This window comes from Gavia stellata, chromosome 1 (genome assembly GCF_030936135.1).
Source record: "Gavia stellata isolate bGavSte3 chromosome 1, bGavSte3.hap2, whole genome shotgun sequence".
Lineage (NCBI taxonomy): Eukaryota > Metazoa > Chordata > Aves > Gaviiformes > Gaviidae > Gavia > Gavia stellata.
This window is the reverse complement of record NC_082594.1, coordinates 7,012,112-7,038,033: the sequence shown is the minus strand read 5'-3', so window position 1 is coordinate 7,038,033 and position 25,922 is coordinate 7,012,112. Positions and strand designations below refer to the sequence as shown.

At 36.3% G+C, this 25,922-nt stretch overlaps 1 protein-coding gene across 4 annotated transcripts in view; it reads right to left on the bottom strand.

The window, feature by feature from the left end:
- PICALM (phosphatidylinositol binding clathrin assembly protein) overlaps positions 1-25,922 on the bottom strand; it is a 71,731-nt gene that overhangs the window by 26,807 nt on the left and 19,002 nt on the right. For 3 of the 4 annotated variants that reach the window (XM_059826018.1, XM_059826023.1, XM_059826032.1), the window contains exons 2-11: positions 13,797-13,939; positions 11,497-11,572; positions 10,089-10,191; positions 8,021-8,114; positions 7,399-7,510; positions 5,974-6,080; positions 4,985-5,026; positions 4,186-4,271; positions 2,781-2,904; positions 2,293-2,429 (exon numbers count right to left, since the gene is read on the bottom strand). In XM_059826018.1, the coding sequence (XP_059682001.1) occupies positions 2,293-2,429; positions 2,781-2,904; positions 4,186-4,271; positions 4,985-5,026; positions 5,974-6,080; positions 7,399-7,510; positions 8,021-8,114; positions 10,089-10,191; positions 11,497-11,572; positions 13,797-13,939 (1,024 nt within the window). The remainder of the gene's footprint in view (positions 1-2,292; positions 2,430-2,780; positions 2,905-4,185; positions 4,272-4,984; positions 5,027-5,973; positions 6,081-7,398; positions 7,511-8,020; positions 8,115-10,088; positions 10,192-11,496; positions 11,573-13,796; positions 13,940-25,922) is intronic. The other variant, XM_059826040.1, reaches the window with a different exon arrangement.

Below are 25,922 nucleotides of genomic sequence, written 5' to 3'. Positions count from 1 at the left end.
CAAATTGGTTGTTACAAAATGGATAGAACTAAGCCAAAATCAGAAAGTCTGGTGAACTTCATATTTTCAGTTCTGTAGAAAAGTGTCAATTTAGCAACTTAAGTTCTACGTTATGCCAAGTGACTTTTGTCAAAGCTGTTTAAGACAGAAAGCCAACAAGTCTTCTTATCTTCCTCACAGTCCAACACCAGGGCTAGAGCATGTTATGTTCAGCGATCTTCAGCAACTTTTAAAATAACCTCATGAAAGCCCTACAGTATGACAAAAGGAGACTGACAGAATGAACTCTAATGGGCTGCACGGCCAAAATGTTACATCTAAATTCCACAACTCATATCTTTCCACTGTCAACCACTGCTGAGAAACTGGCTTACATCCATGGGCTATTAAAAGAACTTTGCAGAAAACAAAATAAAAGAAGCCTCGAAACACTTGATCACACATCAGTCATGTGAACGAAAACTTATTTAAATGCACATTTTAGACTATTCAAAACGAAACTAAGACCTAAGAACATCCCATGGAAATGAAGAGTGAAGTCTTAAATACAACTGCTGCAATAATTTCAAGAGTCAAACAGGAACAGTAAAATTCATCCTCCTGCAGAGAATTAATTTCATACTTTAAATTAGTCCTAAAAAAATTAAACGGAGTACTGGCATTCACCCAGAATGTTTTAGCACACAAAATTAGCCAAAATTTGCACGTACAGCTGCTACTATGGACAGAAGGTAAGTCACTGTGGCATCCAAGCATCTTTTGAAATGAGACTGGCACAAGAGTTGAAAGGCTAGTAGCCACATCCTAGATGTCTGTATATTCTCTTGCTGACCCAATCACTTGTATCATTCAGTTTTTACTATTTCGTTTCAACATTGACTGAAATCACATTTTGCCACTACTGCTCTTATTAAAAAGCAGCATGGTCTGGCACGGCCCTGTCACGTAAGCAGCAGAACTAAGATAATTTTCAAGGTAAAGCTTGTTCAAATGAATGACAGGGATTAATGAGACACATCGCATCTAATAGCAAGCAACTGAACTTATGACCCAACATATCCCCTTCACGGCAGCTCCTGCTGTAAAATCTGTTCTTTGCTCATAGCAGTCATACTGCCAACAACTGAATTTAAACATGAAGACAAACTAGCATTTCTTTTTTAGAAGAAAATGCTCTTGGCTTCACTATGTAGCATTTCTGGCTGTTTGAAGAAGCTTTATCAGATGCTTCTATGTTTCACACCTCTTAAGAAGCAAGATCAGATATTCAAAGTGACTAGTTCAAAGCACACGCCCATTTCAAATATTTGGCCTCTAAAAAGCAATTTAAAAGAAAATCTTTTTTGAAGGAAGTCTTTCAGTTACTAACACTGACAGATTCTCTATCTTCTTATATGTGATTCAGCTATTTTCCACATATTTGGTGTCAAGTAATTTCCTACAATAGCTTTCTAATGGGGAAAGAAGGCCAAAGTCCTGACTACTTTTAAAGAACACCAAAAAGCTACAGGAAACAAGCAGATTCTTACGTGAGCTCTAACAGAACAACTAAGCAATCCTTTATGTTTATGATCACACCCAAAGCAAAAATATGCCTTCAGAGAGCTATTTCCTTCTATACTGACAAAAGCACTTTATCTCTGCTACTGCTTGATTTGACAGGTATTTTACAGAATGAAGATCACACACTTATACCAACAGTTCCTGCTAGTCAAAGATCAGGATTAGTGTGCAGTTGAGTACTCTCGCACTATCTTTGCAAGTCCTTGCAGACAGAGATGTTCCAGATACATCTCAAGACTGCAAAACCTGCCTCTCTTCTTTCAAACCCCGTTTCAGGCTTTCCTTTTTCTGAAAGTCTACCAAGAACATTTGTTACCACTCTACTTTTAAAGATCTAGAAATGCAACATTATATTCAGTATTATCTTTATGACCTCCCAAACAGAATTTTTATTTGACTTTTCCCAAATTAACTTGTAAGGTTCTTTGGGGACAAAGCATGTGTGCTTTACAGTTCCAACCATCTGGCTCACCAACTAAGAACAGCTACAAGGGCTGTCAGCAGTTGGTTCATATCAGAAACTATTCTGCAAATGGATGATGAAAACACACTTAGGTTATTTATGGCAATAGGTTATTTTCCCATCAACTTTACCCAAAACATTTCTTATCACTTCACTGATGTACCCTACACCCAACCAACATTTTGCAATGTACACTTTGCAGCAGAAACTTAGAGGAAACCCTAGCTGCAGCGCATCTCACAGTGAAGCAACACCATTAAGCCTACCTGTTTGAAGAGCTAGGGGTAGAAAAAATATCAATGGCTGGTGTAGTCATTATGCTTCCTGCTGCAGTCGACACAGGAGAAGCTGCAGTTGTTAAAGAGGTATGAGGTTTCTTTGCAAGTTCTTTTAGACGTTGCTCCTGTTGGGAAAGTGAGCTAGCATAAGAAACCCAGAAACAACGTTTGTGTATATAACTTTGGAGGTAAGTAAAGCAGAACTAAAGAATACTTTTTATTTATTCCACACACTAGTGTCGGCTACTTATAATTACAAGAGTCAGTGGTGCCACAAATCTTTCAAAAACTATTTCAGCAAACCCTCCGCAAGTTGTATGGGATATGTACATAAGATTCTATTTCCAGTGCTTTGCCAACAATACATGTTCAGTATTAATAACTCTGTTTTTTCCCTTTGCTCCTTTAAGAATCCTAATAAGCTATCAACAAGAACACAGGAAAAGTGTTTTCAATTAAAAATTCTGTATGCCTACCTTTAAAGCTTTTAAACGAGCCTGTTCTTCCTCTAACGCAGCTTGTTTTTCCCTTTCATCAACTTTTGTGAGAGACAGGCCAGTGCTTGCAAGGGAAGAGACTGCATTGGAAAGGGTGGTAGCCCTAAAGTAATTGGACAGGAGAAAAGCTGGCTGTTAATAGGCGACACGTGATAGGAACATCTAAAGAACACTTTGCTTGTATCGACCCAGCCTCCTTCTGAAGTCTTTACAGCATTGGTTGTACCTTACACTGTACGATACACAAAGTGATAAGTTTAAATAAGAGATACCATATGAACGGCAAAATGAAAACACCTAGAAATCATGCTATCTACTCTTATACACTGGATTTTGGATTTTCCCCCTTAAATGTTTCCCTTCCAAACTGCATCACAGAATTCCTGTTTGAAGCCTTTACTCTTTTCCTGTTTGCCTAAGACGGCATTATTTGTAGATACACGGGAATCTCCGATAACCTGGGCTCCAATTCAAACTGTTGCTAATTTAACAGGTTTAGTTAAGAAACTATCAATTCAACTAGTATATCCCAGAGGAAAAGTTTGCAATTTATCATCATGTTTAGGAGTGTGCAAAAACATTTAAAACAAATACTTAACTTTAAAATAAACTAAAATAATCTTACAAAAGAAAGCAAACACTCTGAAAAGTAGCTGACAAAATGATGCTAAGCCCTAATACTGTCACTACCATAAAAAAAGAACATACAAAGTATTACTGCCTTATTTTTTGAACATGCAATAAAGAAATGCTATTTAATTTTGCCAGTCTTCCCCCCCAATATTAAGCTTTTTAAAATTCAAACAATGAAGTTAGTCACCTAGAGGACTTCTCTAGATTGCACTTTGTGTTTTAGCAAGCACTCAAAAAAAAAAAAAAATCAGTGAATGCCTTTTACTGTATACATTATGGTTTTAATCCCCAATTACTTTAAAAATCTATTCTTAATCTAAAGACTTCTGGAAGCATTTCCTTGCTTTTGACAAAAAAGACATTAAAGCTGAGATATAAGAGTCTATGGACATTAATAAATAAATGTTGCATACCTTACAGAAGTCTAATTATTAACATAAAATAAACATTTGTAGGCAGCAAACGAAAAAACCTAAGTTTCTCTTCAGAAGTTCAAGATTAGATGTTAAAAGTATAACTACTACACGAGGGATACTACAGCAAGTGCCTGCAGCCCCTTAGATTCTAGTTCTGTTGACCTGGAAGAAGCTCGCTTAAGTAGTCAGCAAAAGAAATGATAACTTGCTATTCTATCATTGCTAATACAATGTCTTCAACATAGCCTACACAAACCTTAGTTTATAATGAAATCGAAAATAATGGATTTAACATTCAGTTCAACAATTGTTTAAAAGGACAAGGGCATAAGCACCTGCTTGCAGCTGTGGAATCTTTGATTTTCTTCCCTTCTAGAGAAGCTAAATGTTGTTCCAAAGCATCAAGAAGGCTACTCGGTGCCTGCAAAAAGAGACATTCGGGAACAGATTTGAAGAATCTAAGGCGAAGCAAAACAGTAGTTAAAAGACTTTCAGAGAATGCAGCTGTAGGGCAACTGGTACAACAGCTCAGAATACTTATACCGCATCTTGGCATCCTGTACTTATTTAATGACTTAAAATAATAGGTGATGTTCTCTCCTCACTACATTACTCTGTCATAATGACTCACCAGTAAGTACTATGTCAAGAGATGTTAAAATCAACAGCTAGGAAACAGCAAGCAGACAAGCGGAAGCAGTCAGTATTTCAAGAGACACTAAGAAGAAAATTGTACCTAAAGTCATTTCTATGTGCACACTCTGCAAGTCTTCACGGTGATTTAAATGGGCATATAGCCAAAAGCAAGCTTGCTGAAAACCACAGCTTCATAATATGTAAAAGTTTCGTTATGTGAACTCACAGATATAAATTGCATCTTCAAGCATGACAGAAATAACGTTGTCTTAAAAAAGAATGTTAGAATATGACAGAAATGATGTATAATATTTTACACTAGGATCACTGCATATAAAAGCCAGGCTCTGACAGAGGCTGGATTTAATCACAAACTTGGAAATAACTTGGTGACAATGTATGCAAGAAAGCCTAAGTGAATGCCATAATGCCAAGTTTTTCTGATTATGCAACCCCAAAACAGACATGCACTGGCAAACACATAATAGGTTTATCTACCTGTGAGAGATCTGGTATGTCTCCTCTGTCAATTCCAACTTGCTGTAATAAAACAAATGAGCTTTAGAACCTGTTTGCTTTTGTTAAAGGCAGAAATGCTCAAAAAGCAAACAACATTAAGACTAAGTCATGTAAAAAGCACAAAGCTGTCCGTATACATTTTAAATCTCCACAATCTGAACTCTATAACAGTTGGTTATAATAAATTCCTCTGTTAAACGTATACACATTTGAAGAAGGCATGTTACAGATATATTTTAACACATACAACCTTAGAAATAAAACAGAGTAAGAATGAAGTGTTTCAGAATTTCAAGGCCAGAGAAGTTTGCTTATCCCACAATTTATGTGGTAAATTCTCAGTCCTACTGATATACAGCATATATTTGCTAAAACAAAGCACCTTCAAAGTTTTGTAAGGAGGCTGTTTCCTAAACTGCAGATCAAACTTAAGACGTTCTGCAGCAGGATATATATTGTTACGATAGAAAGCATTTTTTCAGGGTAACTGCTTTCTCCTCTATAAGACACCTATAGCCAAGACATCTTTAAAAAAATAATGACATGTTCATCTACTTGTCTCAATTTCTTATTTGTGAGGCTGTTTTTTAATCTAAAAATTAGGGCAGAATTGTGGGTTTCAAACTAGAATACAGCTAGAATCATAAAAAGCAGCAGATCAACATGAAGTTACTTTATTTGTTTAAAACAAGGCTCTTCAAAAGAAAGCTCACCATTACATAGCTGAGGAAATTTTAAAATGCATATTTATACACCCTCCTTATGTAAAAGATAAACCAGTATGTATTTGGTAGTCAGGTTTTTCAATACAGTCCTCAAATGAACTAATCACCAGGGTAGAGACTGACAAGATGACCCTTGATGGAACTGCAATTAGGCTAGAAGGAAGTAGTATCTGCTTTATGAGAAAATAAGCATTTTACAAGCTGTTTCAAATAAAGGACAAAGTTTGGCTGACTAAAGTTTACCTCTGCAACTTTAAGGAACTCTGAGATCCGTGTCATTCTAGTAAGGAACTTCTTATATATATCAAGGCCTTCTTTGCACTGGTTCTTTTTCATATCAAAGTATTTTTCTATAAACAGTAAGAATACTTGCATTAAGTAAGAAAACAAGCATTCTGCAAAGGATACGCAAAGTAAAAGCACGTAAACAAGACAAACAGAAAACGCCTGCAGATCTGTTTTAGTATGTTACCTTCAGAAGTCATTACGCCTAACTTGCGCCAACTGACAAAAGCTCCGTCGAACATGAGCTAATGATCACATGCATGCAATTACACCTCATCTCGCAGGTACTAGATCTCAGAAAAGCATAACCACCCTGAAGAGGACAATCAAGTTTAAGAATAGGTCACCCAAAGAAATGTAAATTAATCCTCTTGAGGGGAAAAAAAAAAAGCAGCAATTTTACAGTCTGGCAGTCAAACATCTACTCTATTCCAGTGGCCACATATCAGGCAAGATTTTTATATTCTCTGTCAGACTGATGCCTCTTGTTACGGTGTGGTCTACAATGAGGTGCAACTGATTACAAAACACTGGTGCTGAAAGCAAGAGGATCCCACCCTTCTTGAAATAGCACTATCAAGACCTGTTTCTGTATTAAGCTTCACTCAAAACATGAGTGAAAGCAACTGCATGCTAGTAGTTCTTACTGAGGGAAAATAAGTAGCCAGGAGCTTCAGACTGGAAGCACAACTGTACTGACCAATTCTGGTTTTTGCTTTTCATTTTGCAAGCTTTAGGTAATAAGAGCAATCAGGTAGCTTGATCCAATCATAGAATACAACCAAACCAATCAAATCAACAAATTACTTTCAACTTAATTATTTTCCAAATTTAGGCTCCCCTGCACCTCCAGTGTGTGCAACTGAAAGGGGCTGAATCCTGAATTTGTAATTCCCCTTAAAATATAAGATATGCTCTAGAAACATAAGCCAACCAATCATTAAAAGCAACCAATGTTAAAGTTTTATAGCCAAGCAATCACAGATGCTGTGACTGCAAGTTTGTAACTGACCGTAACTTATTCCACTTAAAAAGAAATAAAACCTGATCTTGTTTCTTAAAGAAAAAACCCATCAATATCACAATTCAGGTTTGCCACACAGTTCAATGAGACAAAAACACCCCAAAAAACCCCAAAAACACTGAAAGAAAAAAAATTTAATTGAAGAAAATCCTGAATTGGCTTTGCTTTCAGAAATTTACCCATCCCTGTACACAATGCAATGGAAAATGCAATTGGACAGAAAAACCTTGGAAATAAAAGTAATATTTTGATGTTTTACAGTAAGACTGTATCAACTTCTCAAAAAAGAGCAGCTCTTCGCTATTATTTACTGAGCTCCCTCCCTAAAGTTTAACATCATGGAAAGCGGTTATATTTACCCAAGAGGTTAATAATCCCTTCATTATATGCCGCAAACAGTCTAATGGCATCTTTGAAGAGGAGCATGAAGGCAGCATTAATTACACCATTTGTAAGTTCATTGCTATTGACCTAGGAAGATCAGAAAAAAGTTAATTTAACTCAATTGATCCCTTATTGGAAAACTTCTAGTTAACTCCAGTACTGTATTGCAAGGTGTGCTTTCCAATCATCTCACTGGCTATTAACTGAAAGTAGCAGCATAGCAAAACAACACAGGATCACCCAGCACAGAATTAAATAAAATCATTTTGGCAGACATTTCTGTTAGCTAATGTTAATGTTAACTAACATAACTAAAAGATAGAGGGCAGATATAATCAACTTTTAAATGAACAAACAATTCTTACACAATGTACACAATAAACAACACTTAGCACAAAGCATTCTCTCCAGTGAGCATATTTCTTTTTTCTAGTTTCTTGGGGGTGTATCAATGAAAAAAAATGATTTATGCTCTTTAAGCTGTATAGATAACACAGAGCCAAGCTCAAGACCTTTAATCTTGACCTATTTTACAAGCTTGTGCAGATTTATACAAAGTCAATAGTATGTTAGACATGTACATACTGCTAAACTTACATTGAAGTCAAGAAGTGCATCCATTTGATTTTGTATAATTGGTACAGTTTTTAAGAGTTTTTCTGTGCTCATTGTTCTCATCACTCCATCAGCCCTGTTGTGCAAAACAAAAGAAAATTCTTCACCTAAATTTTGAAGGCAATTGTTAGTGAGAAACACAATGTAGTAAATAAAATAGGTCAGAGAAAACATTTAAGTCATTGCCATTCAAAGCAAGCATTTTGATGTTTACAATCACCTGAGTATTATTTTTTGTGTCAGTCTGGATGATTTTCTTTTCAACTAAAAACAGTAAGAAAGAATAAACAAGTGTGACAGCATGTTTTTCAAACTTACTCAGAAAGATTATAGAGACTACACGACACTTCATTTTAACAGCTGACTACCAAAATTTGGTTATTAGTTGTCCAGATCAAATAGACTAAGACCAAAAATATCCAAGAAAAGCAACAACTGAGGAAGAGATTATATCACCTCAGTGACAAGAAACAACTGCTTTCTGTAAGACAAATCAGGCAGCCTTGCAGTTGCATCAGCATGCACACAGCAAACCAAACGTTTCCTGCAAGTGCAAATCTCACAGTGCATCTGCACAGAAGAGGCTGTGGCTGTTCTCCAAGCTGGAAAGCAATGGGGAGCACACTGCTTCCAGCTTTCTACTTGTGCCATATACTCCCTCCTAACAACAAACCAACTGCAATAAACCTAGCGTGGCACGGCACGGGAGCAGAGCCCCTGAGAAAAAAAACGAGGCGTGAAAAAGGTATATTGCTGCGACCAGAACAGTTATTCCTGGTGGCTCACAGAAGGACATCCAGGCACCTGCTGTGGGCTAAATAATTCACCTCATTAGGCCTAAACCACCTGATTATAAAGCAACTGTATAACTCTAGTGCATCTGCAGCCACCTGACCACACACATATCCTATATGCAGAAAAGGCTAAGTGTTTTTTGTTGTTGGGACCCCAACCATCTCTAAAGGCAGAAACAGTGACAGGAGCCCAAGCATTCCCCTTTCACTTTACCATCACATTTCAAAACAAAATGAATGGCACAGTATTAGCAAGGAGGTACAAGGGATTTGGACAGTCTTCTCAGGCCAATTTCAAATGGCTTTGTAACACTAGTGCAAGATATCATTAGGCAGCCCCCTACGACAGTTAGCTCATTTAACAGTTTTAGGTTGAGATTTTTGTGGGTTAGTTAAGAATTAACTTCTAAGCATCAAGATAAATTATCTTGCGTACAGGTGATAAAGGATGCCCAAATGTTAAACTAAAATAATGTTTTTAAACTTTAAAAAACACTGCATACAGAGATAATGGACAAAGATGGAGAGACTTCCCACTGCTCTCCAGCCTTCCCAATGAAGGAGATCTCCAGATTAATTCCATCATTCACTGTAACATGCAACTTACCCAACTACTGGTGCTCTGCACTGTGTTATTTTACATGTAAACAGGTACCTAGTCTCAAACAACCGATTTCTCTCACAGGAGCTCATTTTCCAGGGAAAATTTTAATTCCTGTAGACAAACTCTTCTGAGTAGCATCTACTACAATGTTCTGTTAAAAGTATGAATTGTACTACCTTTACAAAGGTAGTAAACTTCATACAGACATTTTGGGAAAAGAACAGAGAAATCCCAGGAAGGACTGCAAGGTGTTTCACAAACCCCCTGTCATTTAAACATTCCAGAGCTAGAAACACAAGTAAATTGCATAGTCCCCTGTACTACATGCAAAACAAAGTAACTTTGTGATCTGTCATGGAAGATTTGTCCAAACTTCTACTTTTTTCATATACACTTTGATGCATACCATTTTTCTTTTCTTTATATTGAACTGTTAATGTTTAAAGAAGTAAAATTAAAATAACTGAAGTAAAATATTTTTGCAACATACATAACTGGGCAGTTGAGCCTTTCTGTGTCATGGGAGATACCCAACTGAGAAAAGCAGACATTACTGTCTGTACTAAGTCAGAGCCAACATTGGTATTTTCAACTTGAATTACAGGACATAAGACAAAACTTCAAGATAAGCAAAACAAAATACAGTCCTTACCCTCTTTTTACTTTTGTGAAGTCAAAAGCCACTTGTCTATAGGAAACTGCCTTTTCATTCAGATACCTACTATACCGTCTGATAAATGTTGACATGTCATAACCTAAAAAAACAAGTTTCAGAAGCTTATTACTTACCTAGTCAATTAAAGATCAAGAAACTTACTCTAAATAAAGTGCAAGATATTAGCACAAGACAGCTTCATTGTATTTTTGCCTGATTTTGTAGAGTTAATCTGTGTTACAAAGAACTGTGTACGTCACCGTAGTCACCATGTAAATCAAACAGACTATATGCAAATATCTACAAGACCTGAGCTATGTAGAAGTTTACACTTCACTTCCTAAGGAAATTACTTCCAAAAGCAAACCAAAGTATTTTTAGGCAAGTTCTCTCATACTGTGACAGAAATTACTACCAAAAAAATTACACGATGCATTCACGAAGATGTTCGTGTCAACTCTACAACACATTCTCTCATGTATAAATGAATATAAAAAGGCATTGAAGGAAACATTAAGACATGACAGAAATTTTTCTATGCTAAGACAGTGGCGACAGAAAACATTTTGATAACTGTCAGTCTAAGGATACAGATCAAGAAAAAGATCTGTTCACAATCTATACTGAGACCATGGAAGTTAAGACTCCATAAAATGAGGCAATTTGGTAGTCCCTTGGTTATCACTGCACAGGTTTCTGTCCCCAGGCAACTGCTATGTGCCTGTTTTAGTACACCTGTGGCAAAAATTAGAACCAGCTATATAAAAAGCAATGCAGAAAGTAAGAAGCCACCTCAGGAGAAAAAAGACAACAGCTACACGTATGATCAGAACTGCAGCGTAACAGTTTGGAAGGGTATTTCAGTTGAAAGATCTGAACCAGAGAGAAACTTATTTGCCCATAGAGTTAGTTTCAAAGATGGATGGAATGGTTTTTGAACAAGCTCCCAAAAAGTTATTTCTTTTTTTTTTTGACAGAGTTCTTGTCTCACTGACATGCTGTATCTGATGTACATATGACGCATTTTTTGAAGTTTAACTTACTAATCAAGACATACCTCTCCAAATGGAGAAATCTCTTCAGAAATAGAAGGAATACTAAGTCAGATCTGTTTAGCTAAGAAAGTTAGAAGTAAACTTATGAGTAACTTATAACTTTATAAATAAACTTGTAAGTAATAGGCTTACTTATAACTTTACTTATAACTTCACTTGTAAGTAAGCCTTTCCTAAAAGATGTAACAAATTCCTCCAGCAGACAGCTTCTGCCACGCCACAATAGTATTTTAAATTAGGAAATGCAGTTTGGGGTAAAACAGACAGAAAAATTACTTCTTAAATGACACAGTCCATTAGAGTTACTGTCCCCCAGCACACTACTAACTTTTAAGAAAAAGACACCTTACCTTGTAATCCACTTTTGTCTAGGAAATTGCTCAAATTAAACAATGTGTTTCTGGACGCCAGATACTGGATAAAACGCTAGATGAAAGGAAAAATTGAATGCTTTTACTACATTACCAATCAGCTAGAACTGAGGTAACAGCACTAGAAACTCTTTTTATCCAGCTTATGAAATTCAGCTTTTATGCTTTAAGACCGATTTCAAATCTGGAAACTATTACAAAAACTCAGTTAAACCTTAAAATGAAGCTAGTTATAATTTTTTAATGCAAAAATCTGTGAACAAATCAAAGTCATGTAGATATTGCACGAAGGCCTCTGACTGAAAGATTTGCTTATTTTAAGCCAGAATATGGAACTGAAAACTTTGGAAAAAATCCCCCCAAATAGGTTCTCATTTTACATGCTCTCAACTTTTTCACTAACTTCAATTTTATAACAGTTGATTTCACTTTACCAGTTAGCCAAGGCATCTTTGCTCAGCATACAATTTTAATAGTACGTAGCTTAAATATGAAAATAAGGTGATACAAAGATTAGTTTGCTTATAAATCAAACATTAAACAAACATAAGAATCCACATAAAACATAAACACAGTATCACACTTAGTACATCTCATTAGCTACATATAATTCTTAATTACTTTTCACAAAAATGAATGATGCTATTTTCATCTTGTAAAGACATTTTAGATCACTGGCACCACATCTTATTTAGGAGGAAAAATAATTTTGTCTTATGAACCACTGTATAGAGGGTTGCTATCAAAATAAACCAATCATTCACTTGTAATAACATTCTGACAGAGGAAAAAATAGTTCTGATTAGTGTAACATGTACTACCGATTTATTTTCATTAGCGTAAATACACAGGTTACATAGAAAAAGCACTGGAGAAGGGTAAAAGCACTCAAGTACCTTGCTATAAATTAATTAAGCAAAAGCTAGAGGACCAAACACTTTTCAGTTTTTTTTTTTACAAAGGGATTTACAGATTCTCTATAAACCTCTAGACATTTGCATAAGCACTCAATTTCCACGTTCATTGTTCAAGTACTATTTCTGGCTGTGAAAAGGTTCATCTTGAGCAGCAATCTTACCCTCATTAGTTCTGTAACACATTTGGCAAGCAAAATTTGTTTGGCAGTTTTATTCTTAAAATGGAAAGTATTTCAGACAGTGGTCCCACGAAATACCTTTAATTACTATGAAGTGTATTGGATTATGACTCAAAGTGCAAGCACAGCAAAAGTGTATAGACTCTATTTTGGAAAGTGTCCTATTATCCCAGTAATAATGCTTAAAGTCAACATGAGAAGTTTGCCCTCTTGTGGCTTACTTAGCTTCAAAGTAGAGATTTTCACCAAGACCAGAAATACTCTGCAGCTGACCAACAAGAGAAACCAGTACATTTTTTTAAAAGAAAAAAAAAAAAAAACTTAAAACACTTCACAACACAGCCAGTCAGCCAGAAGAAGCAGTTACGTGATCTATAAGAACTCTGAATGCAACCTGAAATGAGAAGTTTTGGTCCTTTCCACGAAATCCTACTTGTAATTTTCTAAAGCTATCCCTCTTAATTCCAAAATTCATATAGCTTACATTACTGCAAACAGTCAGTATAAAAAGGAATGTTTACAAACACTTTCCAAGAAAGCCTTCAAAGTATAGTTTGGTTTTTCTCTAAAACACAAAAATTAAAGCTGCTGCTATGCTTGGCATCTTGAAAAATAAGGCCCCATAGGAATTCAAGTTGTGGAACAAAACAAGCATATTCCTTTTTGTTTAAAGTGGGGTTTTGTTTAATTGTTCTGCAGTATTTGGTGTAACGGAGTTGCTCATACTCAAAGCCAGCTCACAGGCACACATTGCCTTTACTGCAAAAAGTTAGGGGGTGATGGTGGAAATATGCTCAGACTTGAGTTATCTGTGAGAAAAGACATCTAGATTAGCTACAGCATGAACCTAAAAATGCTTCCATTTTCAGCTTTCAGAATCCCATTCAAGATCATTTCTGTTGGTTTTGTTTGTTTGGCTTTTTTGTTATTACAAAAACACCAGAGAAAAAGGCACCTCCAGCATTCAGAACACTTACTTTTGATTCTAGAATTAAAACTTTAAAGTAGAAACAAACTAAGTAGACAAACATATAATGAGACCTGTGTTCATGCAGAGTTAAGACACAAAAAGGTAAAAATAAAGATTTTCTTACAAAGATAATTAGTGGAAGCATTTATCTGACATTCATTTATAGGAATGAAGTGCTGTAACTTTTCTCAGACATATCATTTTTTGCATTACCTCATTTCCGTACACCATTAGATGATGGGTTGTGATGAGAGATTTGAAGACCACTACCCAGCTACTGTTAGTAGTTCTTTCAAACAAACTGTCTGCCAGTTGTGGGATGTTCACATTCATCTCATTTGTGCACTGGATTAAATCTGCAATATAGAAAATTTTATTATTATGAGTTCTGTGAATGAAGATCAGTAACATACAAAAAAAATCAGTACACTCATTTTATATAGTAGTATTTTCTATGAAAACTGAGGTGTTTTCCAGTAAAATAAATAAATTTCTTGGAAAGTACCACGGCACTAGTCTACCAGAACCTCGTAATACAAACTCCACTCTGCTCACTGCCAAGATTCCTGGTCCTCGATTGCTTTTGCAGTTGCCTTAGAAGGTCCTGGAACAGAAGTACCATAAGGACTTACACTATCTCTGACTAACAGCTCCCAGCTTTCAAACATCTAAAGCATTACATGCTACCAATTAAGCAAGTTTTACTGGAAGATTATGACTAGAATTAATTGTAAACCTCAGATTTCTGGCCTCTTAATGGATCAGTAAAGCCTTCTAGACATTAAACCAATGTGAGTAATAAAAGATTCAAATACTGCTTAGTCTTGATACAATGCAATCAACACCCTCAAAAGGGCAGAAGAAATGAAAAAATGAGCCTCTAGCTACAATGCCAGAAGCTGACAGATGAATTTAGTCACAAAGTGGGTTGTTAACTGAAAAGATGGTTAGGAGCACAGCAAAACCTGAGGTTGGCTAGCTAGAACAAAGCTATCCAACGTTTGCTCAACCTGGACTTCCAGTAGACAAGATCTAGTGACTCTTCAAAGAGTTGCCAAAAAAGTTATCCTGTTTATCTTGCTTATAGATTTGCTACTGTCACAACTGTATAGCCACGAGGAGCCATACTTATTATACAACCAATATAATAATATGTAATAATCCAGTAATTTATTTCCAAATGCTGATGAAGGAACAATGACTTAAGACCATGATGATACAGTGACAAATACAACAGAAGCAACTATATTAATATCCAATCGTGGTATAACACAGCTTGCTAGCATTTAACATGAAGCTTAAACTTAATGCAACATAGTACTGATGACATTTTACTACTATTACCCCAAAAAATAAACCAGTAATTTTCACTCAAACTGCCAGCCCTGCGAAAGGCCATAGCTCAGTAAGAATCAAGACTTGAATAAGCCCTATGCCTGCCTGCCTATGGGCTACTAAGAGTAACTGGAAACATCTGTTTAATCTGAAGGGAGATGTTTAACCTTTGAAGACAGTGTTACATCCTGCTATGAACAATCATTCATCAAGGACTCCTGAAAGACAGGACCCTCCTTCAGCCACAGAAGCAGGTAAGCATGGCTACCACAAACTCAGAACTAGCACAGTCAGAACTAAAAAAGCTGCTATTTACAAGTTTAAGTATTAAAGGAAGCAAGCAGGAAATGATTTCCATATCCAAAATGTAATGAGATGAAGAGATTAGCCATTCCTTTATCTACAAGTAAAACTGTGATGACTATAGGCATTAATGACCTCATTTTTAAGCCACGGTTATCTATTATGGGATGATGATTTGGGGCTGTTAAGACAATGCTAGGATATTACTCAGCAACAGACATGCTCTGAACTGGATCATTAAAACCAAGCCCTGCAGCTTCTTGATCTTCAGGTCTTCCCACCTAAGTAATAACACAAGCAGTTTTGTGCAAGGCTATCTGGCAGGAACACACATTAAATACAAAGGTACATGCATCACAGGATGTCAAGTCACACATTTTGGCGTACGAGGTGCAAATGCATATTAGAAAGTACGAACTTCTATTCTTAAATGCAACATTTGCCAACTAGTCAACAGAAACAAAGAAAGAGGTGCCACTTGAAAATCCACTATCTAAAATTACTAAAAAAATTATATCTATTCTAGATGATATTTTGTGCTGGAGGAAATATTTTCTAAAACGCCATTAGACTTTCAAATCACGTTTTGATATCTGTTGCAGTGTGTAAAAGAAAACAGGCTCTGTAACCCAGCAGAAAATCATCCCTCACAGAACTGATGAGTGTTTATGTGAAAAGCATATGAATGAACTTGGGGGGTGGGGGGAGAGAGGGCAGGCACATTAGGAAGGAGAACTAGTAGCTAACTGGGAGAGAACATAGGCAAGAACAGAAGCACACAGGCAAGTCTAGCCTTGAATGGAAAGAAGTAAATTGCAAATGCAAACAAGGGAAAAAGTCACTGTGATACCAGTTACTACAAACTAAGTTTAGCAAAACATGAAATTTCTTCCTCTACAAAATGCAGGTTGAACAACACAGATGCTTAATAATCTGGTATGTCCTGATACCCCAAAGTGCCTACATCATATACAACTTACATGTATCCAAAAGCTTGTTTGAAAGTATTCGCATGAGCAATGCTAATTAGGTAAAGAAATATTTATACAGTTAAATCCAAATTAGAGCAGCAATTTTTGTGCTAACCATAGCATAAGAAGCATAGTACAGGCACAGCAGAAGAGAAAACAGTACCCTGCATCCCACACTGCTGCACTGCCTGTTTAGGAAAGACTGTCACATACAGTGTTCTTGCTTATTTATCCTATTCCCACAGACACCCTTCATTAAGGGAGAGGAACAAATATATAATTATTTTCACATCCTACACTTTACACAACTCGTCTCACACCCACCTATGAAAATACTAGCTATGTATTTTGAAACCTAAGTGCCCAAAGCAACATATCTCAAGACTACTAGTTACTGTGTATGGTATGAGCAATACGACAGGCAGGTATATAACCAAAGGGCAAAGCACTAAGAGGAATAGCTTTAACCTTAGAAAAGAACAAAAAAGAAACAAACAAACAAAAATATCAAGCAAACAAAGTAGGATAACCCTTGGAAGTATGATAACTGTTTCATCTTTGAACTTCTTGTCATAGGGGAGAAGGAGGAGGACTGAATACTTACCCCCGTCAGTACTACAGAAAGGAAAGTCACTCTCTCTATTGACCTTCTGCATTAATGCCCACAACACATCACAGATGAAAAAGAAACTCTCCTGGGAAGTACAAACCACCTTCCCAACTCTAACAGCTGCTACAACTTCCATAGCATAAGACACACAACATACAGATATTAAATAATAAACATTGATCATTGTTTCAAAGAAGGCAGCAGTTAGCAACAAGAATTTTAACTTAAGCTTGCTGCTACCAGGGAGAGTTGTATGAGGGAAGCGTAGACAGCAATGAATGCACAGTCATATCCACGGGTGTAGCTGGAGACAGCTCAGAGAAGGGCCATCAGGATGGCCAGGGCTTAGAGCACATGATGCACAAGCAGCCATTGAAGCAGGTGGGTTGATTCCATCTGCAGAACAGAAGGCTAAAGGCAGGGAAGGGGAATATAAACGCTATCTTCATGGTCAGATGTTTCTTAGAAGTTCACAGTAAAAGGATGAGAGGCAGCAGACATGCTGCAACCAGGGAAATTCTTATCAGATGAAGAAATTAAAAATCTTCACAATGAAAGTTGTCAGGCACTAGAGCCCGTAAGCAACCAGATCTTTTAAAGTTTGGCATGGTTTAAGCAGAGGGTTGATTAGAGGACCTTCTGGGGTCCCTTCCAACCTAAAGTAATCTACAATTTTATGTACTGTCTATGGAAAGAGAATGAGAAAATGGAGACAAGCAAAAACAGAGAAGTGACTTACAAAGTAAGTTGAAGTCCAAAAGAATAGTCCAACAGGAGTATATTTCTAAAGATTTCAAAACCTTAAACCTATTTAAGTGATTGAGAAGACTTATGTTTTGAAGAACTCCATTTACCTACCTACACTAAATCATACACCAAATTTCAGCAGAAATGTCAAAACTAGATATTCCTAGAAAACAGTTCTAGTTTGTTTTTAAATAGAAGAAACTAAACTGTATTTTTGTCATAAGAGTTAAAATTTTTACCACTAAATGACTTTTGCATAACTCAGTTCTGCTTGGGTTTATGGCTTTTTTCCAACAAAGCAAAGACTTTGCAAGGAATTGTAACAAGGGTCCGGTCTACAGACATTTCAGTAACATTGAAGATTTGCGACTGCACCTGTATCAAAGGCATTGTATTGCCTAATCCTGCTGAAGTTAACTAGTACAAAACGTGCAGTAAAATACTGTATAATACCTGGGTAAGAAAAAGAATGTATTTGCACTCCCAACCAAGATACCTACAGTCTTTACAACTGTTCAGCCTTCATTACAGTAAAAAACCAAATGATTCATTGTTTTACACAATTGATAGTTATTAGGCGGGAGAAGTATAAAAGGTGAAGAGTAAGGTAAAAGTACAGCAAGACTGAAGATTCATACTCAAGAAACAAGAAGCGATCCTCTACACAAAGCAGCTACTAGAAGGCTAAGATGTTGAAGTACAGCCTCTACTCCACACTAGGCATGTAGATGTGGATTAGCCAACCCATGGTAGGTGATCATATGATTCTTGACCCATGGCAAACACAAGGTAGTCAGGCTAGATAGTAACATATGAAAGGCATTTGCCACAAATTATCCTAGAGAATGCATGTGCTTTCAACATGTGCCTGGGACATAACCCCTTCTGCGGAACCTCATTCTGCACTAAGCAGCCTCCTAAGACAAAGCTATGAAAAACTAGTTTACTTCCCCCCAAACAGAACCATCAGGTAAACTGAACACGTTTTTTTATGAGTTTCTTTCCAGAATCTTACCCATAGCAATTTGCATTAAGATTATAAAAATTTGGCTTGAAAATAGGCTTTGCTAACTCAGACTATATCATTTGCAGTAACTTGAATAGTAAACTGAACATAAGCCAGAATTATGTACTTCATGTACCCATTATTTCCAATGGTTTAGCTATACCTCTCATTTTGAACAATGTTTCTGTTCATAAGTATCAACCTGAAAATATTTACAAGAACCAGCTCTTCCAGGCCAGAAATTGTGCGCCACACCTCTAGTTATTCCAAAATAGGTCAAGCAACTGTGACAGATTCCCATCTTGGTAACAACTGCTTTTTCATCTATTATACCAAAGATGCCATCTAGAGTGAGCACATAATTGGTTATATTCTCCAACACACTGATAGATTATTTTTTTTTTTTTTAATAATGCGAGAGACAGTATCCATCCAGTAAGCAGGTAACTGAAATATCGATCATTCAACATTAGTAGGGACACACAGTGCCAAGAGTTAAACACATTGCATTCTTCAGTTAAAAAAACAAACAATGCCACAAAACCATAAAGGGAGAGTAAGGTAAATGACATCCCACTTAGTTAATTCTTTATTTATATATTCCCTCAGATACAGATGAAATTCTTTCAACCTGTCATATAGTAAGTTCTGGCCAAACACCAAAAAGTTTGAAAACGCTGAACTGTTTTGCCCAGTAAGTCACCTGCCCATTTTCTACATCTCATTGAATCTGAACACGCGTTTGCTAAAACGACTAAAAACATGAGACTATTCTGGTGCAAGATTCAGCAGTTGAGCTTGCCTGGGACAAACTGCTGCAAAATAAGGGGGGTTTTTAAACAGTTATGTGGAAATTACTTGGAATAGAAATTATTCTAGACTACGTCCTGCCTTCATAAGCTGGGAAGCCACAGCAGAATGAGTGACCTATGGAACAGCATGCCCAAGTAACAGTTGCAATGAAGGAGCTCATTACCGCAGTGTTGTTGAAAAAAATTAAGTGAAAATACAGCAATACATAGTTTCTTCCAGATTGACTAAATGTGGTCTAAAACAGGACCCAAAAAGTCTTCAGAATAAGAGTACTTTGCTCTTCATTCACACATATACGTGGATATTGCTGTTTTATGAAGTTGACTGGAAAATGATTAGGAAACAAGTACTACAGTCCTGGGAAGCAGCTCATATACAATATTCTGACTAACTACAACTAGAAAAGAAACTAAGTCACAGGTCCTGCCAGAAACTCAAGAAGTTTGTATTGCAAGAATTAGCACAATTTATTTATTTTTAAAAAGATATTACAAAAAAAACACAGCAGCTCAAAAAGAAGAGCTCCACAGACAGGCAGATCAGTTTCCTACTGCTCCTATTTAAAGGATCCAGTTTTCACACTGAGGTTATCCAATGTATGAGCGGCTTTGCTTGGATGGCAGGTTTTCTTTTGCTCCCTGCTAGAGGTACTACTGTTATGAAATTTCAGTGTCACCCCAAACAGTTTCTTCCATGAGTCAAGCCTGTGTTTGACATCCACCCATGGTCAAAGAAATCGGGGTCACAAATGCAGCATTGCTACTTAGTGCAAGATTCAATATGGAAATGACCATCTGAACCACAAAAGGGGCACAATTTGCCTTAATGCATATTTTAACCTCAGAAACTATCAAACACTAGAAGTAGAAGGCATGATTAAAGACAGGCATGTATACCTTTCACCATGTTAAACAAATATTTGATTTCTCCCAAGCCAACATAAAATCAACATACAAAAGACACTAGGGATGATTAATCAAGTAAACCACATGTTAACAGCCTGAGCTTACATATTCAGAATACATACATAGCTTCAGGTCCAATAGGAGTCTCCAGTTTATTCTGTGATCCTCCACAAACACACATATACACAGCTATGTTCAAAAACAAGTCCTATATATGAATAGTTCTTTGATTATTTTTTAAAATATTATTAAAGTACCACCCTATTAAATTAAGCAAATAGCTAATTCCTTTGTATCATTACCTTTGGGCAGATGTGCATGTTACACATCTCTACCCTACCACAAGGTATTGTCAAAGCTTAAAGGTCATTCCAAATAGGCTACGCACTTTCCAGATAGCATACGCTGCTTTATTTCAGATAAACTCAATGCCCAGACAAGAAAAAATACTATGATAAAAGGGATACATATATAATCACACTCAAATTAAAACTTCCATGAAAAATTCTTAATGCCCTACTCTTCCAGAATAGTCAGAATCTAAATAGTCTAAAACACAAACTACCAGAAGTTCAGCATGCCAGGAAGAGAAGTTACCCAACAAACTCTATGAAGCTGTCAGGAAGCTCTCATTTGCCTTAACACTTCATCTTTTCTTAACAGGATGAAAGCCAAAAATTATTGGAATTTACATACATATTGATGGATCCAAGTATAAACCAAGTATGTATCAGATCAAGTTTACCTAATTGCTAAATTTATAACTGAAGCCAAAACACATAGCAAAGCTGTTTCTTTTTTAAATATAAAAGGAAATATGAAACATTTCTTGAATGAGTTGAGTAATTATTCTTGTGAAATTATGTCCACACAGAGGAGTTCAACAGAACACAATCCATTTAGCATATGGATTAGTTTTCAAACTGAAGAGATAACATGCTAGTGACTGACATTCTGCTTGCACGAGGCAACACTTGTGTCTAATCATTAATGGTGGAATATAGGACAGTGTCTATACTTAAAATAATTCTACTCAAGAGTATGCATTTGCTTATGATCAATCTTCTCCCCTTTCACCTATCGCCATACAAAAGGATTTTAGTACAGCGCTTGAGATTTAAAAAGCTATTGATACAGGACTTTTTTTTCCCCTTTAGGAGAGCAGTTTCTTCACAAGACAGAACATTCAAAGCTGAAACACTTTCATTTTATTACACTTTTGAAAATCACGTACAGTGTCTCCACTTATCCCAACAGCTGCAAAAAAAAACCAACACAAAAAACTCAACAAAAAACCCATATAGGTGTTTGCTCTGCTAAGACTCAAGTTCAGATCCCTTCTCTAGCTGTCTAGATTTCAATTCGTATCTTATAACTCCCAAGTTATATCACTTTCCACTATGTCAAGGTCTCATTTTCTTACATTAATACTTCTTGCTCCAGACAAATATTCGATCACTGGAACAGAGCAAGAGATGTGAAGTGTTCCCTCATTTGGTCAGCAGCCTTAACTGAAATGCAAATGCTGAATATAAACACCTGTTACACAGTTCCACAGGTAAGGCATTACCAAGGGGTGGATGAGAATATCAGCAGAGACCTGACCATTTCCCACATAATGACACACAGTGTGGCAGCAAACACTGGCAACTGTCTTTAAGAATTTGGTGAAAAATTTCAAAGATCATAAGGCAGCAAATTTGCATCAAATTGGTTGAAAATCTGAAGTGATGGGGTTTATGCCGATGGGAAGTTTGCCACTAGAAAAAAAATTCCCTCCTTTCATTTTGTGTTAGGAATACAGTTACAGCAAGCATTTGTGGTGGTGTAAAGTTTAATTTACTGCTTAAAGAGATTTTATGGGTTCGGGATTAACTTCCCTCCACCCCCCAAAAAGCTAACGTGATCTAGGTACCCATGTTGATTTTAAATAGTCCTGTCACAGGTACTGGCAAGGCACACATGCCTGCCACATCTTTCCTTTCCAGGGGGACATGGAAAAATGTTACACAATAGGAAAAATAGGTGTTACTGAGTAAAAAAACAAACAAACAAACAGACACTCCAGTTAAGTTAATGGAACATTTGACAGCAAATCTCAAATGAAGCAGAAGCTGAATTTAGGCACACATTCCAGCAGATGCCAAGTTTTCCATGGTCAGTTTTTATTCTGTCATGTGCTGAACTAAAAATTTCTTTTTAGCCTGGGTGGTTTGTGTGAAGTTTAACATGAAAGATTAGAATTACCTAATCTGTCTATATTAGATATTTTTTTCTAGCTGCATTGTTTTCTTCAAATTTCCGTAACAGATCATCTTCCTACCTTGAATAGAAGGCAAGTCAAGATAGTCCCTTGTTTTCAAATGTCCAATATAAAGTATCAAGGAGAAGTTTTTCAACTGGCTGCTGATGACAAGTGTTTTGGATTACGGTGGTTATTTTTTCCATTCACCTTGACAAGCTGATCATGAAGGCAACAAGCACTTAAGATATTTCTTAATGTATTTTTATCCAGCTTAAAAAAATATTTTTCAAAAAACCTCAAAACTTGAAGTAACTTCGAAAATACATACCAGTTTTATTTGACAAGTTTATGAACTCTAGCAAAACCCCTTGAAAACATTCACAGAACATTTAACATGTACTCTTCGTCAATATTTAAACACTAGAGGTTTTAGCTGTGCTATGAAAGGATTTCAGACACCTATAAAAAACATAAGAAATCAGAAATACTGAAATAAGAACAAAATACAGCGGTTGGCTAGGTTGGCTGTAAAATCCATTATTAAATCTACTTCTACAGTTTAACGGTTCTGATGACTGTGAACCCTGACACATTCAGATCTGATTCTACACATTCCAACTGACATTTTAAACCCAGATAGCTTAATGCATGCATATGGTAAATTTCTAAATAATTTCCCACCTCTTCCATAGGTGATGTCCTTATTTAAATATGGAAAATAGGATTAGAAAGTTCCTGGATGTAAATAGGTAATTTTCATTAGAGAACTAAACAATCTGTCTAAAAACAATAATCAAAGTAGTTCTGAACACAAATTCAAGCATGCAAAATTGACAATTTTAAAAAATTCATTTCTTCCTTAAAGAGATACATTTGGTAACTGCAAATGAAGCCTGTGCCAAAACAAAGAAACCCCAAATGGCATACTTCAGTGATCAAGCTAGAAAAAGAGAGTCATGTTAAATTTCAGTCTGAGCCAGTAAATGACATTTAATCTGATGGAAGAATATTAAATAACCAGCATGTATTTGAAAACTGAGTGATACTTAAATGCTTTCATAATTACCAGAAAATACCTACATTTGCAGCTGAAAACAAAATATGCTATAAACAGTATTTGTTCTAAATTTAGTTTTGTTTCTTTCCTGAATAAAACCATTTGTACCAAACTGCTTTACTAGGAGTTTTCTACAGCAGACTTCTCAGTGGCTTCAGCCAAGTCGCCTCAAGAGGGGGACAAGGAAATCTGGATCACACATTTCTCATAATTAACAATAAAAATTCCAGTTGAATATTCTTCCTCTGCATATAAAGTTATTCTAAGGGCTAGATACACTGACTCAGGAAATAATTTATGCAAGAGTTAAAGAAATCTGAGAAGACCCACTCTGTTCAGGGCTTTCCATGTTTAAAAGGAATGTGATTTAATCTTATTTATATTAGATAAGCAGGATAAAAAAGGCAGAAGGCAGGTTTAATATAACATTAAATAACTTGTTCTACAGCCAACAAACTATATTTTCATTTCATCAAGTTGCATCTTGTCTTTTTCTTCCAATTCAATTAAGACTATCATGTTCTCTCTCCTACCTAAAACTGCAATTTCTAATTGCAATTCTTAGAAACTACTTTAAATCTCTATCAGTAACCCTGTGAACTCAGCATTATGCCTCAGGTATCTCTAACTGTCTAGCTTTACTTTTACGGCAACTCTTTGACTAACCCTTACTTCTTATGTTTGAGAACTGTAAAAAATGATGAAAGATACTTTCTGTGACAAATGAGAGTAAAAATGAGTTCAGCTGGACAACTGCTTCAACAAAGACTTCCCCGAATAACGGAGACTGTCTACCAAAACTCATCAGCAAACAAAGCATCAATAAATGAAACAGTAAAAGTTGTTAAAAATAAGGAAAGCGCAACTCAAAAACCAATAGGTAAGTCACACTAACAAACAAGATCTTTATTTTTTTTTTTTTTAATTTTTCATCTTAATTCCCGCATACAGGTAGGTGCCAAATTACCATTTTGATCCACCATTCATAATGATTATTCAAAGTTCTCCACAGTTTCAAATACTGCAGAAATGACAAGTCTGGCTAAGCTACCTTTACAGAATCAATTTGTCAAGACATAGCAGAACATCGCTTCCCAAATCGTTTCTTACCTTTAAACTTGCTGAGTACATCCATCACACTTTAAAGGCTAATATTAAAATACTGCTAATTTTTGTCTCAACAGCTCCATCCCCATATTGTAAATACAATACTCTAATTTCAACTACATTTGTCTCATTAATCCAGAAAAAGTTACAGGCACAATTACACAAGTGTAAGTGTACCATGATGGCACATAAACAAGTTAGAGCAATTTAGAAACTGAATATACCAACACCACAATCCCTCCTCTTATCTGCTCATTTAATCAGATACATTTCTCCTTGGAAAAAATGACAATTTTAAGCTGTTCCGTTCATCCTGCAAGCATTATCACATTACACTTTCAGACAAGAGAAGTTACTGGTATTCTGTTAAGCTCAATTTAAGAAAATAACCTGAATTTTCAGACCATCATAGCAGAACAAATAAATTAAGTTATACATACTTAGGATCACCAAGTTATAAAATAATTCATGTTGGGCAGAACCTCTGGAGGTCACCTACTCTAACCCCACATCTGAAACATGTCCATGTAGACCAACTATGTTTGCTAAGCTCCACTTAGCTCCTGCAGAGTCTTGGCTAAACCTATGGGTTGTTGGAGCCTGGATCCCTCTCAGGAACGAGTTTCTCAAAGACATCCGCTTGTGGAACCAGTTATCAGTGACAACTGGATTTGATCATTTTTATGACTCTTCCTCTCCCTTTTTATACAAGGAAAAGGGTGGTCCCATTCCTGTCTCGACCTGCTAACAGCCACACACTTACATTGCTTATGTTATGCCAGCACTGCTGTACTTCTCTCCGAACCATATTAATTTCTCAGAAAAGAAAAAACCAACCAACTAACTTAAGCGGTGGTGGGTGGGATGACAGGGTATGACACAAGGAGGGACACCAGCCTGCATAGATTTCCATTGTCCTACAAGACAAAAAATGGCTCACAGAAGACCAAAACTGGCAAAAGCCACCACAGAAGAGGAGATGATGACATGCAAAAGTAAGAAGAATAAGGGGAAAAAGGGAAGCAGACAAGTCGTCCCACTTTCAGCAACAATGAGCTATTATATTACTCAATCATCCAAGCATAGTCATCCACTGTTCTCCAAAGATGTCTGCCTTGGTCTTCAGTGGTTACTCCACAACATCTCCATAATTCCAAGTTTCCTTAGACCTATCTTATATCCCAAAAGACCAATGTTCTGGTGCAGTTTAAAAAAAAGGAACTTCCTCTTGTCCTTCTCA